General features: G+C 46.2%; 2 protein-coding genes across 3 annotated transcripts in view; both read left to right on the forward strand.

The window, feature by feature from the left end:
• LOC135398612 (leukocyte elastase inhibitor-like) overlaps positions 1–1938 on the forward strand; it is a 208054-nt gene extending 206116 nt beyond the window's left edge. For both annotated transcript variants that reach the window (XM_064630003.1, XM_064629999.1), the window contains exon 6: positions 1422–1938. In XM_064630003.1, the coding sequence (XP_064486073.1) occupies positions 1422–1730 (309 nt within the window). In that variant the 3' untranslated portion in view covers positions 1731–1938. The remainder of the gene's footprint in view (positions 1–1421) is intronic.
• Positions 1939–7216: 5278 nt separating this feature from the next.
• Positions 7217–9712, forward strand: LOC135398622 (uncharacterized). The gene has a single exon (XM_064630009.1). The coding sequence runs from the start codon at positions 7478–7480 to the stop codon at positions 9320–9322; it is 1845 nt and encodes a 614-aa protein (XP_064486079.1). The 5' UTR covers positions 7217–7477; the 3' UTR covers positions 9323–9712.
• The last annotated feature ends 14750 nt before the right edge of the window (positions 9713–24462 follow it).

Below are 24462 nucleotides of genomic sequence, written 5' to 3' on the forward strand. Positions count from 1 at the left end.
TCATCTTCTACTTGGGCAAGTTTCTCTTCCGAAAACACCATACATAATAAATAAGTTTTAAAGATTCGCACTCCCTCTGCAACTAAGGAATTCCCCAGCTATAGTAACATCATGGTGATGTAAGCCAGGCACACGAATGGGAGCGCAGCGCAGGTGATTGTCTCCGAGCTTGTCTGCTTCGCGTTCGCACCATAACATACTAAGTAGAAACTCGTCGGTAAGTACGCCGACTTTCGTTTACCAGTGTGAGTTCTTACCCGACCACGTCGCGTGGAACACGGTGTTAGCGCTCCTGGCTTTGCGAACACGTCTGACGCCAACTCAGAAGGGACACTCCACAAGCCGGTCACAGACCCTCCGCAACCTGCAGACGCCGTCCCATCCGCCCGCCGGATGCCCAGGGCCCTCCCTGACTGGACTTGTCCGCGCCAAAGGGCGCTCCCTGACTGGTCTGGTTCCAGTGATGTTTTCTGCGATTTCCAAAGAGGGGAACTCCGGCATACTCTCAACATCCGTCTTCTGCTCTTGCCATGCATTACATGAAATTGCACAGACCCTACTGCACTCTTTCGCGCCAAATTTTCGGCGTTGTCGGTGATGAACGAGTATAACGGCACATAATTCCGGAATTGACCCGGACGGATGCGACAGTCACTTTAAAGGGGCACTAAAATGTCCAACACAAGTTCATTTCAAGTTACTTTAGAGGCTGTGTTCATTCCGTTGTGGGGGTTGTTACCCAAAATGTCCATTCAGTTACAAAGTTACAATCAAAATCATGCCGAGCTGTTTCTTCTCTCGGCACCATACCGCGACCGTCGCTCCACTTCGCGCATCAGGACGTTGCACTGCCGGACATGCGTGCCCCACAGCAGTGGGTGGTCTCGCCTTAAAGAAATAGTGCGGCCGGTAAAACAAAATAGTGTCGGTCGCTGACACCTGTTAGAGAGATTTACGGATAATTCGCTGCAACAGAACGTTCCTCATTAATGCGACCAATAGCGATTAAGAGCAAGTCATTTTTAAAACGCAGCAATGAGTATGATGCGGCGTGCATGTACAAGACCAGGCACGGACTATGTTCGAAACGCACCGATACAGGGCACAATCGTGGGTGCATGCTCTCTTGCCCGATTGGCTGCCGCCGTTTCTCCTTGTTGAGGATCCAATTGACCGCCGCCCACGATGGCGTTTTTCGTGGATATTTTGATAGCGTTTTCGTGACAAACGGTAGCGCCAAGTAAAATGATTTTGGTTGCATAGTGATTGTTGAAACTTGAACTTTCATCTGAGACCATTTTTTGTCCGTTTTAGTGCCTCTTTAATCGCCTACAGAACATAAGCCAAATTTTGCATTGCGCGGCGTATCTGTCCAAATGAAATATCGTGAAAAGTAAAACACCGTGTTTGTCTTCTTGCAGTACGCCAATTTGCACGGTATGTTCGACATGAACCCAGGACGTGCGTACCTTACGGAATTCATGCATCATGCAGTGGCGGAAATGGCAAACGATTCCTCATCTGATTCCAGCTCTGCGTTGCATTCTCCTGCAGGCGGTGTGCCGTCGCCAAGAGGAAGCATCATGAAGAAGAAAGGTTCCAAGAAAAGAAGAGCGAGCGTAGTGCGCACCACGATGCCTTTTATTGTGAACAGGCCCTTTATCTTTTTTGTCCTTCACCGTGAACTGCAACTTATTCTATATTTGGGAACCATCAAGAAGATCGCATGAAAATCTCGGATGAACCTTGAAAAACTTAAATTAATCGCAGATAACTATAATAGTACTAATGTGATGACTGATGAATCTCTTCTACGTGATTGTTCATTCTCGCGTAGAAGAGTACACTATTTCGTGCTATTTTAGTTATGTTGCCATACTTCCTGTCCACTGTGACTATCTTCTAACAACTCCCATTACAGTGTTTGGGTCCAGTGCTCTTTTCTTAGTTCTATGTTATTGTTTGTTCCTGTATGTGTCTCTCTCTTCTACCTCAATACGCGCAAACTTCGATCGCATCCAGTTCGATCGATATCAACAACAAATAATTCAAACAGTTGTCGAATGCCTCCGTAAGTCATCGATGTCTTATGGGGAATTCGGATGGTCATTTCGTGGCAACTTTTTTTGCCAGATCCTGAGCAGTCATGTTCGCTTTGTCAAAGCGAAGCAATCTCGCATGTTTGCGTGGCGCTTTCCGAGCGCCCGACATTTGCCAGCTAGGACTTTTTTCGCCTGGTCACGAAACGACCGAGCAGTGGGTTGCGCAACTACATCCGGTATCGTCACATCCGCACTGCAACGGTGGCGAGTGCCCTCATTGGCCCCCCACGTCGAAGTTTACGTGGTTTAGCAGACGCCAGAACCCGAAGACGAGCGACCGCGATGTCCCTAGCGTGATCCAAGCGCCCAAAACCGCTAGATTCCTGGAACATGTTCGGGTGGCAAGGGAGACTCTCTTCGGCTGTAGTTCGAGTCACACGGGCTCCGCCTCTCGGCGAACGTCATATGTCACGTGAGAAGGTCGCTTCTGGCCGCGCGCTGGTCGCTGGGGGGTGGTTCTAGCTGCGGAGAGATGGGGAATGTGGACATGTGCTCGTAGTTTTATAAGGTAAATGTGTTTTACGCGTAGTACTGTATAGCCTTGCTGGATGGACACGAGATGAGTTTGTGTAAAACCGATAGAGGTTCGCTACACTGAGTGCATTCAGGTGTGTTCTTCCTCTCGAACGAAACTGGGAAGTGTCTGAAGTTCCACCGCTTCGCCCGGGTCAGAGCCGTAATATACTGCACTGGCATTGCCCCGGCCAAAATAGGGAAGCCGATCGGCGACAGCGCTGGGTTCTAGCACTCAAAATAATTGATACGGCAAGGAAAACTTCTGTTCGTTTGTTAAACCAAGCAGATCATTCCAGGTTGCAAGTAAAAGAGTAACTCGTTCTCTAGTCCTTTCTTCGCAGGCAAGATGGGAGGGGGGAGATATATTTATTAGACCACAGAAAAAAAGGGGGAGGAAGCGCAAGATTAGTGTTTGCCGAACGGCAACACAAGTGCCTGCTGCGCTGAACTTCGGAAAATTTTGCTACAAATCGTTACAAAAAGCTACAAATCACAAGAGGACTGTTCTGGCCTCCCTGAACTTTCGCCTTCTGTCACGTCACCTTACCCCGGGCAACTGCAGCATAATACAATTTAGACTAAGTGCGATAGGTGTGAGCAAGCAGTTGTTCCTGTGATGTGTGATTCAAATGTGTGCTCAAATCGCTGGAAACATAAAATAAAATAAAATAGCAAAAGAATAGACTGAGAGGAACATATATATGAAATAAGGTTAAAATTTGGGCGGGTTGGTATGACATCTTTTAAAATGGATAAAATACCCCAGTGCGAAGGTAAAACAATGGGACAAACACAGACAAAGGGACGACGCACAGCACTGAGTGCACCAGTGCTGTGCGTCGTCCCTTTGTCTGTGTTTGTCCCATTGTTTTACCTTCGCACTGGGGTATTTTATCCATTTTAAAACATATATATGATTAATGTATTCCATGTAATGAAATATAATATCTATTAATATCTATATCTCGAAATTCGGAAGCAGGTACAACAACAACAATAAATGATAGAGAAGTTATTATGACATGGGATGTTTAACCCTCTTAGCCAAAGGACCCTCCCCTATTTCACAGAGCTTGATATGAGAGGAAACACGTACAAAAGTTCCACATAGCTATGATAATCTATACTATTTTGTGAAGTAAAATAAATGTGAAAATCGTCGTGCATCGAATACATAATGCTGAATTTGAGAAGCCGTAATGGGTAACACGCGTCGGACAGCGGTACACAGGCAACGGCGTAAATAATATTTCATGACGTCTTGGAAGTGCTGACTGTTTCAACGGAACATTTAACGGAATGTTTATCTTGTTCTCAGTCTGACGGGCTGCGTACATATAACCGCTCTTAATACCTTTTTTTAAGTTAGAACTCCCAAAAAAATCGCATAATTTGCCCTACCTGCAAACAGTTCTGCCGCCGGGCACATACCAATCTGACCTCCCCGTCTTTGGTCTTCCCGCCCCATCCCTTGCTCTCTTTTTCCCTCCTCACGTGACATATGACGCGCGCCATGAGGCGGAGCCTGTGTGACTCGAACTACAGCCGAAAAGAGTCTCCCGGGTGGCAATGGCCACGTGATCCAGCTCGGGCGCCGACCTAGAAATTTCCGAGCGCTAGGCCGTGTTGCCATGAAATGACCACCAGAATTCGCTATTAGTTACGCAGGCATTCGACAGTACATTATTTTGGCGGGGTAGTTGCTTGTTGCTTGTAAACCCAGCACAAGTTATACATGTGTCAGAGCACTCTTGATGATTTTAATTTGCGAGCAAAATTGCGGTGAAAGGGCTCGGGCCGACGTCTGGTGGGAAATAATCCCAATTTGTCAAGCAACAGTGATCTATCTCCCCGGGAATGATTTGCTGCTCCTTGAGGCTACGTAGTCTGCACGCAGCCGACAGTTTCCGTTTTAGATCCAGTGTTATGCACGTGCAATGTAGTTTTGCCGCCGCATTTGACGAGCACTGCGAAGTTTGCAACTTCGACTCTGTGTTGCTCGTAGTGTCCTACAAAACTGAGTGCAATTGTGACGTACGGCTACCGAGAGCTCAGGCCTATCGCACAGATACATTCTCTGCGATTGCCCGTTAACTACTTCATGGTAGTTTTAAGAAACGTTGGTGGAGGGGGGGGGGGGAGGTGTGCAATGGCCATTCGAGGTTGACCGAGACCTCTGCTCGAGGAAAGTCTGTGAATAAATGTAACTGAATAAAACTTTCGGAGGACGAAGCGCAATCCTACTCGGGTCAGCGGCACGTGCAGCAGCGGCAGCTATCATCGTGGCAAGCAGTGTCTATAGCTGCGGAATAGCTCGTCTGGTAGTGTTGCCCTGGATGACTAGTATGGTTCGGTCAGGGAAAGGGAATACAAAGTGCACGAAGCACGCCATTGCTAATTATGCACTGCTTAATATTCATAGTGCTGACGTCATCTCTGACGTCATTTATTTACAATCGTCGTAGTCCGCGCAACGGATAGATGGCGCTGACGGTCTCTCATGGCGTCATTCTGAAGACGCAGGGCCCTATGGGAGTTTGGCTACTTGTCTATACAGGGTGGTCTACCAACCATGATAGAAATTCATAGTAAAAAACGTGGGCCCCGGAGAGACATGCGGTCAAGGGATTTTTTTTTCTGCCAATAACTTTTGCCACATATTGGTAACATTTTTATTTCATTTCAGTTGACAGAAAGTTAATTTCTTGAATTGAACTCCGAAATTTCCCCAAGGCAACCAAACGTATTCTTTGCGGAAATGGGTTCCCCGTGGTCATTTTACTCAGTATAGTGCATAATCCCACTCGTAATGCAATGGCAATAGACCTCTCCCTGTTTGTAAATAAGTGACGTCATAATGTTCGACAGCGCCACCGGTTGGTAGAGTTGAACTATTCTCCAAGCAATGGGGCGAACAATGTCGAGCCCGGAAACCGCGGTCTTTAGGGGATTACGAAGGTCCCTGAAAGGGACATTTCCAGCAGGGCGACAACGAGAAACGGCTGGATTTCTGTAACTGGATCCTATGTCAGACCGAGGAAAGCAGAAACTTTGTGAACAGGGTCATTTGGACTGATGAGGCCCACTTCTGCCATAGCGCTCAAGTGAATCTCCACAATGCGCATTATTGGAGCCAAATAAACCCACAGTGGCTACGAGACTGCAAGCATCAGTACGAGTGGGGATTCAATGTATGGGCCGGGATTTATAACGGAGCCATTATTTGGGCCTTCCCAGTGTCAGAGTTCCCTGCTATACAGCCTACGCCGTCTCACGTCAGATTGGAACACAGACTCACAACACTCTTTTTTTGCACCGTCTGTTCTTCTCTTGATCTTTTGGGCATAGGGAATGAGACGCCAACACGACAGCCAGTTTTTTCGCGTTTAGCTTATTCATTTATGTTTATTTTTTATTTTTCATGAGCAGCTCAATGCCATAGCTAGTGGTCTGCTCTTATGAAGTATTTGTTTGCCAACTTGCACCTATCTCGAGCAGTTATTTTTCAATACGCAAATAAGTAGGCTATACAGTGGTTCATGCTTGTTAGGAAGCCCCTCCTACGCAAAAATTTCTCCTGTTGAAGTTCGTCAAGAGAAATGTATTTTGGGAGTAGGCCAATTTCTTTGGTGACTTCTGGTTTAGTCCGGTAGCGATTGGAAGTCTGAAACAGGCTCTTTCTCATCGAGACACCGCCACAAACGGGAATGACTTCTTAAGGACACCTGCTTCTAGCCGTCCTTGTTGGAGCTATTGTAAACTCTTGCAATTTAATCGTAAGAAATAGTGCAATGCGCTCCATAGACTGCAAGTCATCGCGTTACTATGCTGACTACAGGACAACTTGATTGCGCATGTGGGCTTGTAGCAACCGAGTCAATACTCTCCAAGTCGAGGCTGCGAGAGAAGCACATGCAGTGATGCGAGTTGGTGGCTGATGTGCATAGCTGGTGTGCTGTGCTGGTGGCTGATGTGCATAGACGGCCAGAAACAAGGAAAAAGAAGAGAGTGGGAAAGAAATTGACGAGGGTCATGCGTCTCTCAAGCTTACCCTGGCTTCAGTGGACTCGTAGACAGACCCGACCTTTACTGTGCAGAACCGCCTGAACCCGAACTTGAGCATGGACCCGGCCTTACCAAGCCTAAATGAATTGCGAGAGAACGAATAAAGAGAGATGGTGCATCCGTTCGAAGGCTGCATGATGCATCTCTGCTGATTATCAAGGTTCCCAGTTGTGAGGCGTAGACAAGCTTACGTTGAACTAGATAGCAAATAGAAAGAATGAAAATATGAAGTTAAGCAAGGAAATGTCCACATCCCTGAAATGTGGCAAGAACAACACTATGAACATTGTCATTTTCGACAGGGACACATTCTTCGTTTGTACTCTCGCGAAGAAGCCGCCACCCCACTGCTTTCCGCTTTTAGTTTTGCGCTCTTCTTTTTTCTTTCGTTGAAGTATTCCGATGCCACAACTTGCGGGCTTTTTCGTGTAGTATATTTAGTTCCCTTGACGGCACACCTAGCTCGAGCAGTTATTTCAAGAAGGAGGGCACGGCTTCATGTTTACGTATATAGGAGACCTGGGCAAGTCGAACCGAAACCGAACTGCACTTCACACACAGGCACAGTTCAGGTGCAACGTTCAAGGTGCCACTGCCGTCAGTTGTTCCTAGGAGTGAGTGTATAGAACGTGCTGCCATGGTTTACGCCGGTTGGAAAGTGTTTGCCCTGCGAAAAGTTGAGCAATATCGTGAGCTCCGCTAATGTTCTTACCGTCATCGTTTCAGTGATCATTCGAAGATAATTGCAGGTGTTGAGTAGCACATTTCTCTGGAAGACGCCACTACAGACGACAATGGCTTTTCAGCTTCTTCTGATTGTACCCGTCTTTGTTGCCGCCGTTGAAAAGTCTTGCAAGTTAATCATGACAGATAGCACAATGCCTCCCACCAACGTCCAGGTTGTCGATCTATTACGGTGTCCAGAGGACAACTACTGCTGCAACGCTTCCGTGATAGTTTCAGCTATGTTCGACTCGTTTACCTGCTCCTGTGCCAGAAACTGTGCCGCTTATGGTGACTGTTGCTGGGATGCTGTATTACCGTACCGAAACTACAAACACCCAATGTCCCGATCAGGATGTATACCTGTCACACTTGCGTGGGGGCCTCACACGTACCACATGATAACTGGCTGTGCAACTTCATGGCCAGACGATGACGTGCGTGAATCCTGCGAAAGCGCGAGGAACTACAGCGACGTCTTCTACTCAGTTCCTGCAACGAGTGCGCAAGGTGTCGTCTACTTCAACGGTTTCTGTGCCCTTTGCAATTACGACACGAATGACCTTGTCTTCTGGAATGCTTCGAAAAGTAGCGGAACAAATGATACAGTGTTTTATGTGCCAGACACCCATTTCAGTGATGGTGACATGAATCCACATAGAATCTGTGACGATGGAGTTACTTACATCGACACATGCAAAGATTTCTCGAATGAAGACTGGGTTAGATTGTGCGAAATACATTATGCACCCGTCCAAGGCGTTGTAGGTACCTCCGTTGTGCCATACAAAAATGTGTTCTGCGCCTTATGTAACGGTGAAGAAGCCTCCAATTTAACATGTACTCCATTGTCATCCTGGTTCCCCGTACAATTCGGTCCGGGTACTGGAGGCCCTAACATCCTTGAATTGTTGCGTCCCATTACCAGTCGTGACAGTTGTGCCTTCTGGCAAGGAAACAAGTGTTATATTCAATCGGCAGAACACCGCTTCAGAGACTACGCTTCAGCCCGAGGTGACAGCTTCGTTTTCAACGCGTCAAATAGAATAGAACTCGTTTCTGTGCCCTACACGGCACAGAGCGTCCTAACCATTGTCTGTATCAGTATCTCACTGGCATGTCTAACGCTAAAGGTTGTTGTGTACATTAGCTTTAAGAATGCACGCGGATTCTCGTCCAAGTCTACCTTATGCCTTACCTGTACTTTGATGGTCAGTCAGTTTCTGTTCTTAATGGCTAACTCTTTGCACTTGTCGTATTACGTTTGCGCGACGTCAGCTGCACTTCTACACTACGGTTTCTTAGCAACCTTCTGCTGGACATCCGTGCTATCATACGACATCTGGAAAAACACGGTTTATTTGAGTCATGCTCGACGCGATAGATCATTATTGAGGTACTGTGCAATGTCCTGGCTTCCTCCGTTTTGTGTTGTAGCAATAGCAATAGCAGTTGAAGTAACCGTTCCGTCGTCGTCATTGGCACCTCATTACGGACAAGGATCTTGTTGGATGTCTACTTACGAATCTCAGGCTGTCTTCTTCCTAACACCCATGGCAATACTCCTTATCATCGGCATTTGCTTGTACTTACACATTGTAGTTCACGTGCGCCACACTGTCAAGAAGGCATCAGGGTTTGAGTTCCGCTCAGGTGGTGAACGTTCACACATGTCATTGTACGTGAAGCTGGCGTTCATTATGGGGGCAACGTGGGTTCTTGGTTTTGTGTCAGTCTTTGTGCAATCATCAGTCACGGACGTTGTGGTTATCGTGTTGATCGGGCTACAAGGTGTTTATTTGTTTGTTGGGTTTAAAGACTACCGTTATTTTCTTGCGTGTGCACGTTCGCCTCAGCACAGCACGACGTGTCGCGTAACGAGCTGCCCGATTGCAGAGAAACCGGGAACTGCATGATTGAGACAAATGAGGAGGAAACAGCATTCGGTATGGCATTCGACACAGATGGCTGTCAAACGCACTATGATGATGACGCGCTGACGTTTAACAAGACCGACAAAACCTCCATTGCCAATTTGAATGAAATATTTACAGCTAAAGGGCATAGACGAGTTCCATTTTGAGGGTTGCGGTTAAAGGATGGATGCATGGAAAGGGTATTCAAGCTGTCTAAAACCCGCTCGTATTTCGTGAAATGGCCCATGAAAAGCAGGTTTCCGGACTCCACCTCCAAGCCACTCCTCCAGTCCTGTGACGTCGCACCGGCAATGCGCCTCATTCGGTGCGAAAAGTTCGTCTGCCCTCGAGAGAGAGAGCTGTTATCCTAGTTCGCTTCTAGGACATCAAACAGGAAAATAAACCTTTTGAAAATTGCATCTGTTTACCAATGGCACGCTACGGTGGTTCTTTCATGTTTTTTTCTTTTTTTTAGTCATCATTGCGTGAGTCCACGAGTAGGCAGTGCGTACCGTACGCCGTACGTACGTCGCCATCGGCGTCTTATATGTGGCGGTGTTCAATGTGGCTCTTCGCGGTTTGACGCGTCTCCTGTTTCCGTTTCATGTAATCGAGACAGAGCTTGTATAATTGCTCGTACACGTGTGTTGCACAACTGTATACTAGGGTCACTAAATAAGCTTCGCTTCAGAGTATCGACACTGAGGTCCAAGTGAGAGCAGGAGCGCCATCTTGTTTTCGCACCACACCAGTACGATCCCCAGTTGAGAATCAAAGACGACTAACATAATGCTCGCTGTGTCATAGAGAAGCGTGTATAATTGTTGTGCGATAATCCATGTATTGTTCACCAGAGCGTCCCGAAGATGTCAAGGTGAGCTCAATGCCGTCAACTGCTGCTTGTAAACGAAGGGAACATTTCACCTGCGCACGATAGATGGTATCGTGCGCTAAACGTCGCCAGAGCAGTTTGTAGGGAGAGTTTGGCCATTAGGAGGAGCCTAACTTGAAGCGCGTCATGCGACGTCACGCCTAAGCGAGCTCACTCGCCGTGCTCTATTGCCCCGTCATTAGCCGGTCGCCGACGCCATATTGATGTTGATCGTTGTTTACGATACAAGGAGGGAAGACACGTGCGTGCATCGTCCCTCGAAACCCCTTTGTCCTTGAACTCATTCAGTTTGGCAACAAAGCCCCCCCCCTTCCCCCCTTATCACAGGCGGCTGTGGGTCATAAGCCGGTTATTCCTGTAGATTGCATTCAATGCAACAACAAAGCTGTCGACCAGCTTGCGGACAGCATCAAAATGGCGCGCACCAGATGGCTGATCAGCGGATTCTTCTTGGATTCAGGCTTTTTGGGAGTCGCAACAGCAACTCTGACGTCAAAATAGGCACCACCCATGAGGCCGCAAAAGATCAAAGAATGGCCAAACTCTCCTTACAAATGGCTCTGAACTGCGCAGTGCGCGTGCGTGTAGATAGCGTGGCGCGGAAACAAGATGGCGCATGCTCGCTCTTGGAACTCAGTGTCGATGCTCTGAAGCGTACCTTATTTAGTGACTCTAGTGTGTACTTCATTGAGGAGGCTCCCAGTGATGTCGTATGGAGCTCGAGGTTGCGCAAGCGAAAGAGAAACAAAAGGACGCGCGGTTTTCGGAGTCATCAGGTTCCGGCAAATGAGCGAGCAAGATGTAGGTGGCTTGCCTTGATTCAACGTGAGGATGTTCAACCTGGCACTGAACTCCGAATATGCAGGCTACACTTCACTGAGAGTGATTATGAGTCACTACCGAGAATCGTCAAATCCGTCGGCGCCGACTCCGTACCTGTCTGAAGCGATGTGTTGCTCCGTCGCCAAATTTGCCTGACGCGAGCAAGCAATGCAAACGGCAAAGGAGGAGCACCTCCACTATAACCCGAGCTGCTGCACAGGATCGATCGACCGGTTCGGACTTCGTTTGATCTTGTCGGAGAAGCGTCTGCCAGGAGACACTAAGAAACGGTTGTACCTCGAAATAAAGTGATCGAAATCCCCGCCGCAAAATAAACTACTGGAAATAAACGTTATTTGACTATAAAATCCACAGTCGCGCGCGGGAGACTGCCATAAGCGAACTTAGACAAACCAAGACAGAAGAATGCAAACACCAAACTTGGACTAACCTAATAATAAACTAACCAACGTGGTGCTCCGTGGTGTCTGTCCCGCTAAGCCTAACGGCCGCTAAAATTTGGCTTTCGTTCGCTAACACGACTTGGACAGACATCGAAAGCCTTGAATTCAGATGGTTAAATAGTGATATCGTATTTTTAAGCACGGCATATACCACCTTACGAAGCAATCGAGCATTCTCCTTGATTTTCCTTGTTTCGAGAATTCCAGATCAGGGATTTCGCAACGGGGAATATCAAGGTCCACCCGTGAGAAACTACGCAGCAGACGACACTCCAACATCTACCGTGTCGATGAGCAGTCCCGGCTGACGTCACACCGCGATTCCTCCTCTGAATGGATGCAGGTGCTTCGTCACATCGTGACGCACGTTCTCTTGGCTTGTCACATGGCCTCCGCAGAAAAGCGTAGAGTTTCCCTCGAGTGGAGACTCTTGTCGGCTGTAGTTCAAGTCACACGGGCTCCGCCTCTCGGCGAACGTCATATGTCACGTGAGAAGGTCGCTTCTGCCCGCGCGCTCAGCCCCACGCTGACCGCTGGGGATTCTTTTCGCTGCGGAGAGATGTGGAATGTGGGCATTTGCTAGTAGTTTTATAAGGTAAATGTGTTTTACGCGTAGTACTGCATAGCCTTGTTGCATGGACATGAGATGAGTTTGTGTAAAACCGACACAGGTTCGCTACACTGGGTGCATCTAGCTCGTTCTTCCTCCAGAGCGAAACTGCGAAGAGTCTGAAGTTTCACCGCTTCCCCAGGCCGGCCAGAGCCGGCCCAGGCCCAAGAGCCGTAATACACGGCACTGGCACTGCCCCGGCCAAAATAGGGAAGCCGATCGGCGACAGCGCTGGGTATCTGGTACTCAAAATAATTCATACGGCAAGGAAAGCTTTTGTTCGTTTGTTAAACCAAACATATTCCAGGTTGCAAGGAGAAGAGTAACTCGCTCACTAGTCCTTTCGTCGCAGGCAATATTGAGGGGGGGGGGGTATATCTATGAGACCAAAGAAAAAAGAAGAGGGAGGAAATGCAAGATGGGGATTAGGGATTAGTGTTTGCCGAACGGCAACACAAGTGCCTGCTGCTAAACTTCGGAAAAATTTCCGATCAACAACTACAAATCGCAAGAGGACTGTTCTGAACCCCCTGAACTTTTGTCTTCTGTCACGTTTCCTTAACACCTGGACAACTGCAGCATAATACAATTTAGTCTAAGTGCGAACAGTTGTGCCTGTGATGTGGGACTCAAATCGATGTGTGATTCAAATGTGTGCTCAAATCACTGGAAACATAGAATAAAAGAAAATGGCAAAAGAATAGACTAACAGCGATGTACATATGATTAATGTATTCCATTTAATGAAAGAGTTTATCTGTATCTGTTCTTGTTAATATCTATATCTCGAAATTCGGAAGCACGTACAACAACAATAAATGATAGAGAAATTATGATGACACGGAGTGTTTACCCCTGGTAGCCACAGGCTACAGTGTACAGCGTACAAAAGTTACACATAACTATGATAATCTATACTATTTTATGAAGTAAAGTAAATGTGAAAATCGACGTCTATCGAATACATAATCCTGAATTCGAGAAGCCGTAATGGGTAACACGCCTCGGACAGCAGTACAGAGGCAACGGCATAAATAATATTTTATGACGTGTTGGAAATGCTGACTGTTTCAACGGAACATTTAGCGAAATTTGTATCCTGTTCTCAGTCTGACGGGCTGCGTACACCGCTCTTAATAACTTCTTTTTTAAGTTAGAACTAAAAAAAAAAATCGCATAATTTGCCTTACTTGCAAACAGTTCTGCCGCCAGGCACATACCAATCTGACCTCCCCCTCTTTGGTCTTCCCGCCTCATCCCTTGCTCTCTCTTTCCGTCCTCACGTGACATATGACGCACGCCATGAGGCGGAGTCTGTGTGACTCGAACTACAGCCGAAAAAGTCTCCCTCGTGCGAGAGGGGGAATCAAACCGCTTCCGGTCAAGAGATCCATCGAGTCAGGAGATCCAACCGGTCACGTGACCGGCGAATCAAGAGATCCAACCAGTCAAAGCGTCATACTGGTCAGGATTCCCGACAGAAAGGAAAGTCTATCCCTTACCATGTTCATTGCAGAACGATTGCGCTGTACGTAGTATTAAGTTAGGAAGTAATATGCCCTGTAACAGTGAAGACTTTTCGGTGTTTTCTCTCTTCTTACCACACATGCACACGCACAAAAAAAAAAGGTAAGCAAGAAAATCCTGAGGTTATGATGTAGGTTACGGCGGCAAGTCCCCCTTTTGCCTTTGCACTTTTATGTCCATTGCCCCTAGCGCCGTACTACGCTATGCCAGAACGGATGCTCGTTACCAAGAATATTGAGCTCAACTTACAAAGAATCGTAGGCCACATCCTTGTCGCGTTCTTTTCATTGGCCCCCCACCCTGATCACGTTATTCTATTCTTTTACTGACGGTGCGGGAAAATACTGTCTGACTGTGCTTTTCAATCAACCTTGACCTGTCACGTTCATTGACCTCAACCTCAAAATGCAGGGTATACTGCTGAACTCAGAGTTGTCTTTGTACTTTTGTGTCCATTCGCGCAGCCGTCCCCATGTTATCCCAGAACTGAAATTTGTTACCAATTATAATGGGTCCAGCCGCAATGTGCTTTGTCTTTGTCCTTTTGTGGACGGCGAGAAAAATTCAAGGAAAACTTGATAAAAAAACACAAAAATAAGAATAAATAAAAAACAGATGTTCGGGCATATGAAGCTATCTTTCGTACCCTGAGAGAGTCCATGATCAGACGGTTCCGCCATGTAGAACGTGTGTCCACAGCAGCGACTTGGCTCTTCGACTAAAAGCCTGCTGTGATACGAGAAGTGTTTGAATAATCAACGTGTTTGAAACAGCAGCCAGCCCACCCAACGTGAGTGTATGTAGCCCACGCTAACTGTAGAAATAATCTCTAACACGAAGCGATGTAAAAAAAAAAGAAAAGAAAGAAAGAAAGACAGCACTCCTATAAATCCTGTGTTACAAACAGGTTGATCCTACAATGCAACCACCTGTTTGTAACACAAATGACATAAGAGAACTGTCGGCTTTTCTTTGACTGCGCTATATGTTACAAAGTAAGTAACTAAGTCAATAAAAATGAGATGTTGATTTGCCACCTGCATTTGTATTCTATTTATACCGCACGTAAACCGAGTCCCTCATATTTCGATACGAGTAATTTCTGCTTAGCGATGTTAGAGTTAACGACGTAACACAAAGGGGTCAAAAGATCCAAGCCTGGCGAACCCTCAGACGAGTCAAGAGATTCGCATCAGTGAGACCTACGTTTCCATTTGTTTTCTTTTCTATTTCTATTCTATTCTAGGAGCGGTGTAGTTATTATGGGGCCGGACGGTGGGTGTAAAATTAGTTACTGAAAAACTCCCCTTGACACGCCAAGTGAAATATATAGACACCCTTTCCAAATCCAGTACTGAAAATATTTAAAGAAAACGAAAAAAAAACAAAACAGGTATTCCTTCACACCGAGGCAGAAGGGAAGTGGCGGCGCCGGTGTCCCCCGGGATGACTGTGGTCTCAGTAATGACGAGCCATCGAGAGAACGCAGTGTCGAGGCTAATATACTGTATGCAAGAAAGGACGCGAAAGGTTGCCGAGGAGCCCAGGAAGAAAGTGGCAGCGTGACGACGCTGTGATGCTCCCTTCATTTCGCCGTTGCAGCACACAGCCTGGCGCAACGTTCTTGCAGTCGGTCACGTGGTGCTGCTATCCTCGCCCGGTTTTCATGCATCTCTGGGGTCACCTGGCCTTCCGCTCGCGGATCGCCGAGGTGCAGCCAGGACGCGACGACGTCATCCGATCATGCAAGCTTGCTCCGCCCAACGACTTGATCGTTCGTCTGACTATCGGACGAACTAGTCCGATAGTCAGACTAGTTCGACTATCGGACTGTCCAGCATTCTGGACAAGCTGGAGATCTGACTATGTCACCGCTGCCAGACGCATCACCTTTCCCCACGTCCGCGCGGGGAGTGTAAGAAATTGGGGATGTGAACAAGGTGTTCTTCTTTCCTTCTTCCTACCACGCAGCCCCTGGCGCCAACGCTCCTGTCTTTTCTTCTTCCTGTGTGGTCACTGTTCCACAGTTGACGTGACATAGCTTTCGTCGTAAGACGTGGGTAACAGACCTTCTTCATTCCTACCGAAGTCACTTTTTCCCCGTACTTCCATAACAGCCCTTGTACATCACTGTTCAGTCTCCATTTATTTTATTATCGGCTCTCTGTTCCTTTCTGATTACCTGCAGATGACATCCTGAGAGGCTGCTGCTTCATAAGCTTGTAAATTTAGTGGGAGAATTAAGATAACCCATCTTCATTATTTTCTTTTTTGCCTTCTTTTTCCTTTCTTTTATTTATTTTATTCTTCTTTCTTCAGCTTCATTCTTCTTCTTTTCTTTTTTATTTATTTCAATCTTCTTTCTTCATCTTCACTAATTTTCTTTTTGTTGCGGAATAGCAAGCCGACGTCACGTTTCGCTGACCTCTCCCCCGTTCTTCTTTCCTTTCGTCTAATAAATATATTTCCCCCCCCCCAAAAAAAATAATCCTCCCTTTGGTAACAGTGTTAGTTTACCGACGTGCACGCGAATGCCAGGTTACTGTGAGAGTGACCTTGTTGCGGTGCTCACATATGTATGTGTGCTGTCAAACATGAACGGGGATTGCACTACGCCGGGCAAGGGTAAAAACAATGCCTGAAAATATGGTTTCATCCGAAATTCTTTCTTAGTTTTCCTTTTAGAAAGCAGCTTCCTTCTGTTCGATCAATAGTCTGTGGACCATAGAATAGCTGATCGCTGCCTCGTATTCAGACCCCTGATATAAATGCATGTTTTGCACGTTATTGAATTTTCCGCATGAGAGTAACGCATACATAATGCATATTTTGCCATATTTTCGGCAAGGTGGGAGAGCTTTCTTGTTCTTCTTGGAACGTTTTGCTGGTTTCGGGAAAGCTTTGGGTCCTCTTTCACGAAAATTCCGATCGGAATTTGAATATTATCGATGTTTCAGTGGTACGCGGTGTTCAGTAACCACACTAGTGGCTACCCTGCGCGAAATACTACCCACAAATATTCGACATCTTTTCGTACAGCGGCGCTCAAGGCTCGCGCCTTCGCCTTGCGTCGGAGTGCGTTTGCTGTGCGTGCCGCAGTGGCCGATTGGCCGCCCTTCGCCTACCCCACTTTCTATACCGTTGCCATAGCGTTACGTAGACCAGCGCCACTAGCATACCCAATGCCGAATGCACAGTGGTGCCGAGTGCAGAAAGCAAAGCCTTCACCTGCATGACTTATATCTGTGGCGCAAAACTTCTATGTTGTGTGCTTCTGAATGAAGGCAGCCTTATTTTACGCCGTGATCCTTAATAAAATAATGCTAAAACTATGTCAAATATGGATTCGATACATTGCTTTCATACCACAAACAATCGAAAAGAGTGCATATAGTCGGGAGGGGGGATATGCTTATTTGAAAGAGGTTAGATGGTCGGGGTTTTTACTGCACGGAGTGGGAGATATGTAAAGTTAAAATACGCCGAGAGGTTGGTCACAGTTATGGGGACTTGCTACTTCGCATTGATTTGCGCATTGATCCGCATGGATTTGAAACACATGGGCTAATTGGACACTGGTGATGTCACAGTCAAGGAGTTGTAGTCAAAAACAAGATAACTCAGCCAGTGTGCGTCATGAATCGTATTAAGGCGTCTGTGGGAAAACGTTGGGATACTGGATTGTTGCAGGGCCCGATAGAATAACTTTCAAATGTAATGGGTCAGTGATGGTCTTGCTCAAAGCTAACCGTCTCGGCCGTTCATATGCAACACAGCGTAGGAGGATGTGCTCAGTGTCCGCTAGTGTGTCACAGGTGGAACAATTCGGGAAGCAACATTTATCATACTGTACATCCTGTGAGGCGTGTGGGCAACATTCAGACGCAGTCGATGCATTAAGGACGCATGCAGTCTACTTACGCCACCATGGATAGAGAAATCCATATTAGGGTCAATTGCTGTAGGGTATGGTACCGCAATTCTTGCGGTGAATCACCTCATCCCATCGTCATTCATGTAGCTGTTGTTGTTGTTGTTGTTTAAAGTAGTCACGTAGCGCTGCCACCGACTGGCGGTATCTCAACGACCCATCTACAGCAAACTGTCGCATGAGAGGGCTGGCATCTGTGCTCGTAAACGGTATGGCGTGAGATATGTCGTTCTTATGGGCAGCAACAACAGTAGAATCTGCTGCCTCGTTGCCTGCGACGCCACAACGTCCAGGAACCCACTGAACCATGATATCATGTCCAACCAACACTACACGATCATCAATGGTTCCAGCAGTTTGAAGAAGCACATAGTTTGGAGACCGCAGTCCAAGCACAGAAACGTTTTCGAGTGCAGCCTTCGAGTCAGATATAAAACAATCCACCTCTGCGGAGGGCACGACTTCATCTGTTCTAGTGCCTTGACGATGCCGTGTATCTCCGCTGCCGTGAACGATGTACCGTGAGAGAGCTTAAACGCATTGACGGTTTTATCCTATGGGACGTAATGAAAGCTGACGATAGACTGACAGCAGTGAGAGACCCGTCTGTGAATAACATCTTCCGCGAAGTACAGACAGCATCAAGGTGCTCCAGAGTTAACTGTCGTACCACTCAGTACTTTCGGATGATTTTTTCCTGAGGCCAGAGATATGGAGGCATACCGAAATGGGCAGGTTTTTTTTTTTTTCAAAGCTGTTCAATCATACCGCTCGAGGAAAGCCAACTCGAAGACGGTAGGGCAAGCGCTCACGACGTCAGACCACAGTGATGCTGCAGTAGTGCTCATTATTGCGACACACATGACGAAGATGGACACGAAAGGTTGCGACGGTACGAAGGAGAGGCGCTGCTAGCTCATGAGTTTCAGCAATAACCGCATTAGTCTCTGTCGTCCACGGTACGCCTCAACAGATCCTGAAACTGCGCGCTACGATGTTCGTCAGCTCTTTTTCACTTGTCTGGCTGATTGCATGGAGCACAGGAAAGCTGTATCTTAGTGATCATTGTTTTGGAGAGCTATGTACACTCACGTTGTATCGGACCCCATGCCGCTAGCGCTAAGCACCGCATCACGTTCAATTAAGTACCGTTGCATCTTGTTCCTCAGAGATACCGTATTTCTGCACACCAAATAAGACCGCTATACGAGTATATGCAGACACCGAGATATCGATGCTGACTGACATACTTGACAGGAGTACCATCTACATATACCGGGTAGGTGCGGAAACTGCGCGGCGTAAACGGGAGTGTGACTGACTTTGTTGGCGAAGGCTCTAAGCTGCAGCGCATTATGTATTCTGTGATACGTATAGCGCATTGAAGACGAATCTGTATGGTCCGTTGGTACAGCGTAGATGTCCAGACGCAGATGTCGTCAGTATACAGAGTTACCATGACGGTGGTAGGAAGAACTTCCTGAATACCAGCCATGATGACGTCGAAGAGCAAGGGGCTCAAAGCACCATCTTGGGTACCCCACGACTCGCCATGAAGCGGTTGCTTGAGCCGCTAGTGGACGTCTTCACGAAGACTGTGCGGTCCCGTTGATAATCTTGGATCCAAGAAAACATGGCTGCGCTCACTACGGGATCAGCAAGATCTTCCATGATTGCAAAGTGGATTACACCGTCGAACGCCTGTCACTAGAACTGACAGACCTTTGGTGCACTTTTAGTGCGGTGGTCTTTGTTGTTGACTTTGAGTGTCGGGAAAAGGAAGATATCACACAGAGTCAGGGGAGTGTGCACGTAACAAAATTACTACAGTAGTATTTAGGTTGAAAATTGTCTCACGGTGATGGCAGTGTGATAGGGAACGTTGTAGGGAACGATAGGGATAGGCAATGATTCCTCCAGCTGGACGTGGTTATAACTCTTATTCTGAGTCTTTCGAACACTTCATGATAGCACCTTGAGTAACTGCCACACAAATTTCACAAATACGTTGACTGTCGGGCACAAAAGTGCACCAATTGAATTTTTTTGTGTCCATTCTTGCTTTTGGGCCAGTGGGTTGCTTGTATGGAACTCCAAATGTGCTTTTTTACCTTGGAGATTGCACTCCTTCGGATTTGACGTGAGAGTGTCCTCTGATACTCTCACGGCCATCCAAAACTGTCATATACTGCCTCAAAACAGTACTTGTACCAGTTGTTTCACAATGACCCTCTTTCCCCCTATCTACTAAAAGATAGAAGATTATCAAGACATGAGCATGGTGTCGCATTGAAGCAATATGATTGTCGCACCGACATTCTAAAATTTTCGTTTTATCCAAGAACCGTGCATGACTGAAACAGCCTTCGGGAGGATGCTGTCACTGTAGAGCATATGCGTAGATTTTTGCAAAAAATGGAATACCTGTTATGAAGCCATCTCCTGTAATGATCCGCGATGTGGATCAACAGTATTGTAAATAAATAAATAAAAACACGTGCCCTGGTAGATCATGACCTCAACAATTCAGTGGTAATTTTCTGTGGAAGTTTGCTGCGCTGGTGCTTAGTTTGACGGAAAATTTCATTCTGCAACGCCTGCTCTAGAACTCGCAAACAGGAGCGTACACACATACTGAGAGATGGATAGAATAGCTGGCCACCCGTTTCTTATGCGGGCTCTTCCTGATAGCTACCAGGGGGCCACTCTGATGAAGAAATACGCCAGTGCCGTGATCCGTAAACTTTTGTCCCAAGCTGTACGTACATGGAGAAAGCTTTGAATCAAGCCGTGCTACGGTTTCTTCCTGTAGATGCCGTATTTTGACGGCAACGATATCGGCGACGGAGGAGGCAGCTAGGTGATGCGAAAGTGAATAATGCAACATTAATAATGAGAACGTAGGCATAGAAGAGCATTATATCCAGATTGTGGAATGAGCCCTTGGAGGGTAGTAACCAGGACAAATATATTAACTTGACTATATCCGCATGACAAATTGACGGTGTCCTAAATGGACAGAATGATATCCCTGAAGTTTAACTGACTCGGTGTTATGCTCTGATGTTTAAGTGCTCGCTTAACCTTCTTTAGCAGTGTACATGCAAATACAGCCGCCCCTCCTAGTCCTCCATCCCCAAGAACACACATGGTCCTCAGGATGTCCCCACAGTGTCATCGTGTCCTCGTTCTTCTAGGTGTATGCCCTAAACTTCCTGAGGATAACACTCGCGGACTGTCCGTGAAGAGTCTTCAGGTACGTCCTGTGCCCGTCCCTGCGGGTAGCTAGGGGGACGAGAAATAGTATTTTGTTTAGTTTACGTGCTCAGACTCCCTAAACACATTTGTTTTGTTTTTGGGCCGATCCTGGGACCTGACTGAGATTTTTCTTAAATGAAGGGTGGCCCAGCGTAAAATTCCCTGCCGCCAAAAAGAATGACTGTCTATGATACTTGAACGATTTCTCGTGGAAAGAACAGAAACGCGCGATGCTGTCGCACTACTTTTGACTTTCAAAGTTCCTACCTGAATGTCTCAAACCAACGTGAGTAAGAAACATAGACTTTGGAATGAGGCAAACCTAATACTTCAATCGATTCCTCGCTTTGAGTATTTCTTCTTTGCGTAATCGAAAGAAGCATTGAGAGCTCACCCTTCGTTTTGCGTAGCAGGCTAGCAGGTGTGAGGCATGATAGACCAAGGGAAAGGGGTAAAGAAAGGTGTTAACGCTGGTGATGGACCCGATGTCCCTGGCTATCTGCCAAACTCAAAATAAGATTCAGGAATACGGCATTTGGGTAACACACAGACAGTTTACTGACACTCTGGCATGATAAATACAATGAAAGACAGGAAAGATATACCTAGCAATTTGGGTGATGAAGGGCCGAATGAGCTAATGGTGAGGATCCAACAGACTAACGACGTATGTTGATGAACGTCGTACAATGAAAGAACTCAGAGCAGCACGTGGCGCGCGCTTATAAGCATGTAGCGGCGCCACTGCTGGCTTATGACGATGACGGTGAGGCCGAATTGAACAGTGGTTGGCTCTCACACGCCCACCTCTAACAAAAAAATGAAATGTCCTCATTTCGTTATTACACTGAGGAAAAATGAAACGTTACAATAGCGTTAATGCAGAAGTTAACTTTAAAATCGAAGCTGTTCTGAAACAGGATAAAAAACAAAACAAAAGAGAACATGATTCATGCCAGGGCCCTTGGCAGAAGCATGCAGCATCTTTTGTCCTGAAATGCAGAACAACCTAGATTTAAGAGAGTTTAATAATCCACCCTCAAATGAAGTAGTAGAATCTCCTGATTCTAAACACATTGTGAATTTGATAACATTGAAGAAGAAAGTTCGTAGTTCAAAGTTCGTAGTACATGATATAGCACAGCATAGCATGAATAGCATTGAGACATGCAGTACATACAAAGTACATACAGTGATACAAAAATGAAACGAACTAGTGCGAAGAAGTGACTAAATTCTAAACTAAGCCACTAAATTCGAAATGCAGGAAGTTGATCTGAAGAGGTCAGTAGAAGGGAAATGCTAAACAGCAACAATGTAAGCGTGTGTTTGAGTGTGGCTAAGTGCGTGAGTAACTAAGAAATGTGGAAGTAACCCAAAGCGAAAAACAAAGGAAAAAATGACCGCAAAAAATTCATATTGCAGACACTGGATACATTTAAAGCAATGTAGTACAAAGTCATTTATGGACCAGAGCGTCCCCTGTCCATGAATGAACGACATTCACCAAGGCGTCCCTATGGAATGTGTGTACTTTGAAACAAAGTCAAACGAGGTCGTACGCATGTAATGGTACCCTTTGTTTGGTGACTCGTCCATACCTTGTCGTGTAAGGTGGACTAAGTGTTTCTTCGGATTCTGAAGAACTGTCTTGATGAACAGAGACATTCTCGTCACTGTCTATATCATGAAACGTAATGTTAGGATCCCAATCTGGCTGATCCTTGAACAGTTTCATTTGTGAAACATGAACTGTTTTTGTTATTCCTTCATCCAGACTTTGAACAGTACAAATGTCATGGGGATGAGTGGAAATAACTTTGAATACCTTGTCCTTGTACTTAGGATCAAAAGGTGAAGTTGAAAAGGATTCTATCCAAACTAAGTCACCCGCAGAGAACTGCGATGGGTTTCGACCGTAGTCGTAACGTCTCTTCTGAGAGGATAGAGCTTTTCCTAGGTTTTCCCGTGCTTCTGCACGTATGTCGTGTAGCATTTCAATGCTCTGAAGTCGCGACATGTCGTCAACGATTACACCAACCTGAATCTCGTTTTCAATACGAGGTTCAAATCCAAAGAGAAGGAAATGTGGTGAAAATCTAGTAGAACCCTGTCTTGAAGTGTTTATGAAAGAAGTGGTGTTTGCAATGTATTGGTCCCATTTTGAAGGATTCTCAAAGCAATATTTTTTGAGAATATTCTTTATGGTGGCTACAGATCTTTCCACTAGACCATTTGCCTGATGGAAATAAGGACAAGAAGTTGTGTGTTCAATTCCTGTTGTGGTTAGGAATTTTTCCATGTTCTGACTCATGAAACCTGAACCTTGGTCAGAAACAATTGTCATAGGAATACCAAAAGTTGTGTTGATCTTTTCCTTAATGAACTGTATGATATGTGACGATGCTGTTGATTTCACAGCCTGTGTTACTACAAAGCGTGTAGTGTGGTCAACACATACAATGATGTACTTGTTTCCATTTCCTGTTTCCGGAAGTGGACCAATGTGATCGAGGGATATTGTGGTGAAAGGTTGTGTGGGAATTGGTCGAGGATGTAAGTATCCCACGGGCTTCGATGTTTGTCTGTTGAAGCGCTGACAAATGTTACAACCCTGGACGTACTCTTTGACGTCCTTATTAATGGACGACCACCAGTATTTACTCAGAATACTGCTTTTGGTCTTGAATTTGTCCATGTGACCACGTTTATCGTGAAACTTAAGCAGTATCTCTTTCCTAAGAGATTGTGGTATGACAATCCTTGTTTTTGTCAGTCCGTTTTGTTGAGTGGTTTTGTGGCAGAGTATGCCATTTGACAACATGAATGTATTCCGCATGTTCTCAGCTTTGCGAGAAGAAATATTAGGATTTTTGAGGACTTCAAAAATCTCTAATAACGACGGATCTGACTGTTGGTGATTGGAGAGATGAGAATTCTCGGCAGTGAGAATTAGTGACGCAACCAAAGGTTGTGGGATGCGTGATAGAGCATCAGCGACAACATTGGTTTTTCCCGAACGATGGTGAATCTTCAGAGGAAGTTCTTGAAGATCGAGAACCATGCGAGCAAATTTTCTATTGATTTGCTGTGCATTGGTCATTAAGGAGACACTGTAGTTGTCTGTCCAAACATGGACGATAGGCAACCCGTACACATAAATACGAAATTTGTCTGTAAGTGCCCAATGAAGAGCAATGCATTCGAGCATGTTTGAATGCAGTTTTTCCTCCCGTATTTACGGAGGGACGCGTTATAAGCAACAAATGGTATCTGTTTCTTCTTCGGAAGTGAATTCTAGTACCTTTCGGAGTGGGTTTCCGAGTGGGCAAGCTTAAGGCTTGTCCCACCCTTATGAGGATTTCTCAGACTTAGTGTCCTTCACAAGATTCTGTTTCCCACAGGAACAACAAAAACGCTCCCATAACTTTGGTGTGATTGCAATTTGGTGCAACTTGTGTAAGCACTTGGCGGATGTGCGTGCCAGAAAACACAAAATACATAAAACAAATCAAAGCAGAGAATTGACGGAAAGCATTGTCCTTCATGTGTACTTAAACTGTCCTAAATTGGTCCCTGAGGATGGGCGAGGGACAGCCTCGGGGACGTCATCTCATATGCCAAAGTGGCAGTATT

The sequence above is a fragment of the Ornithodoros turicata genome, chromosome 1 (genome assembly GCF_037126465.1).
Source record: "Ornithodoros turicata isolate Travis chromosome 1, ASM3712646v1, whole genome shotgun sequence".
Lineage (NCBI taxonomy): Eukaryota > Metazoa > Arthropoda > Arachnida > Ixodida > Argasidae > Ornithodoros > Ornithodoros turicata.

Excerpts from the sequence above, each read along its gene's own strand:
- LOC135398622 (XM_064630009.1), top strand. The coding sequence starts at position 7,478 with ATGGCTTTTCAGCTTCTTCTGATTGTACCCGTCTTTGTTGCCGCCGTT.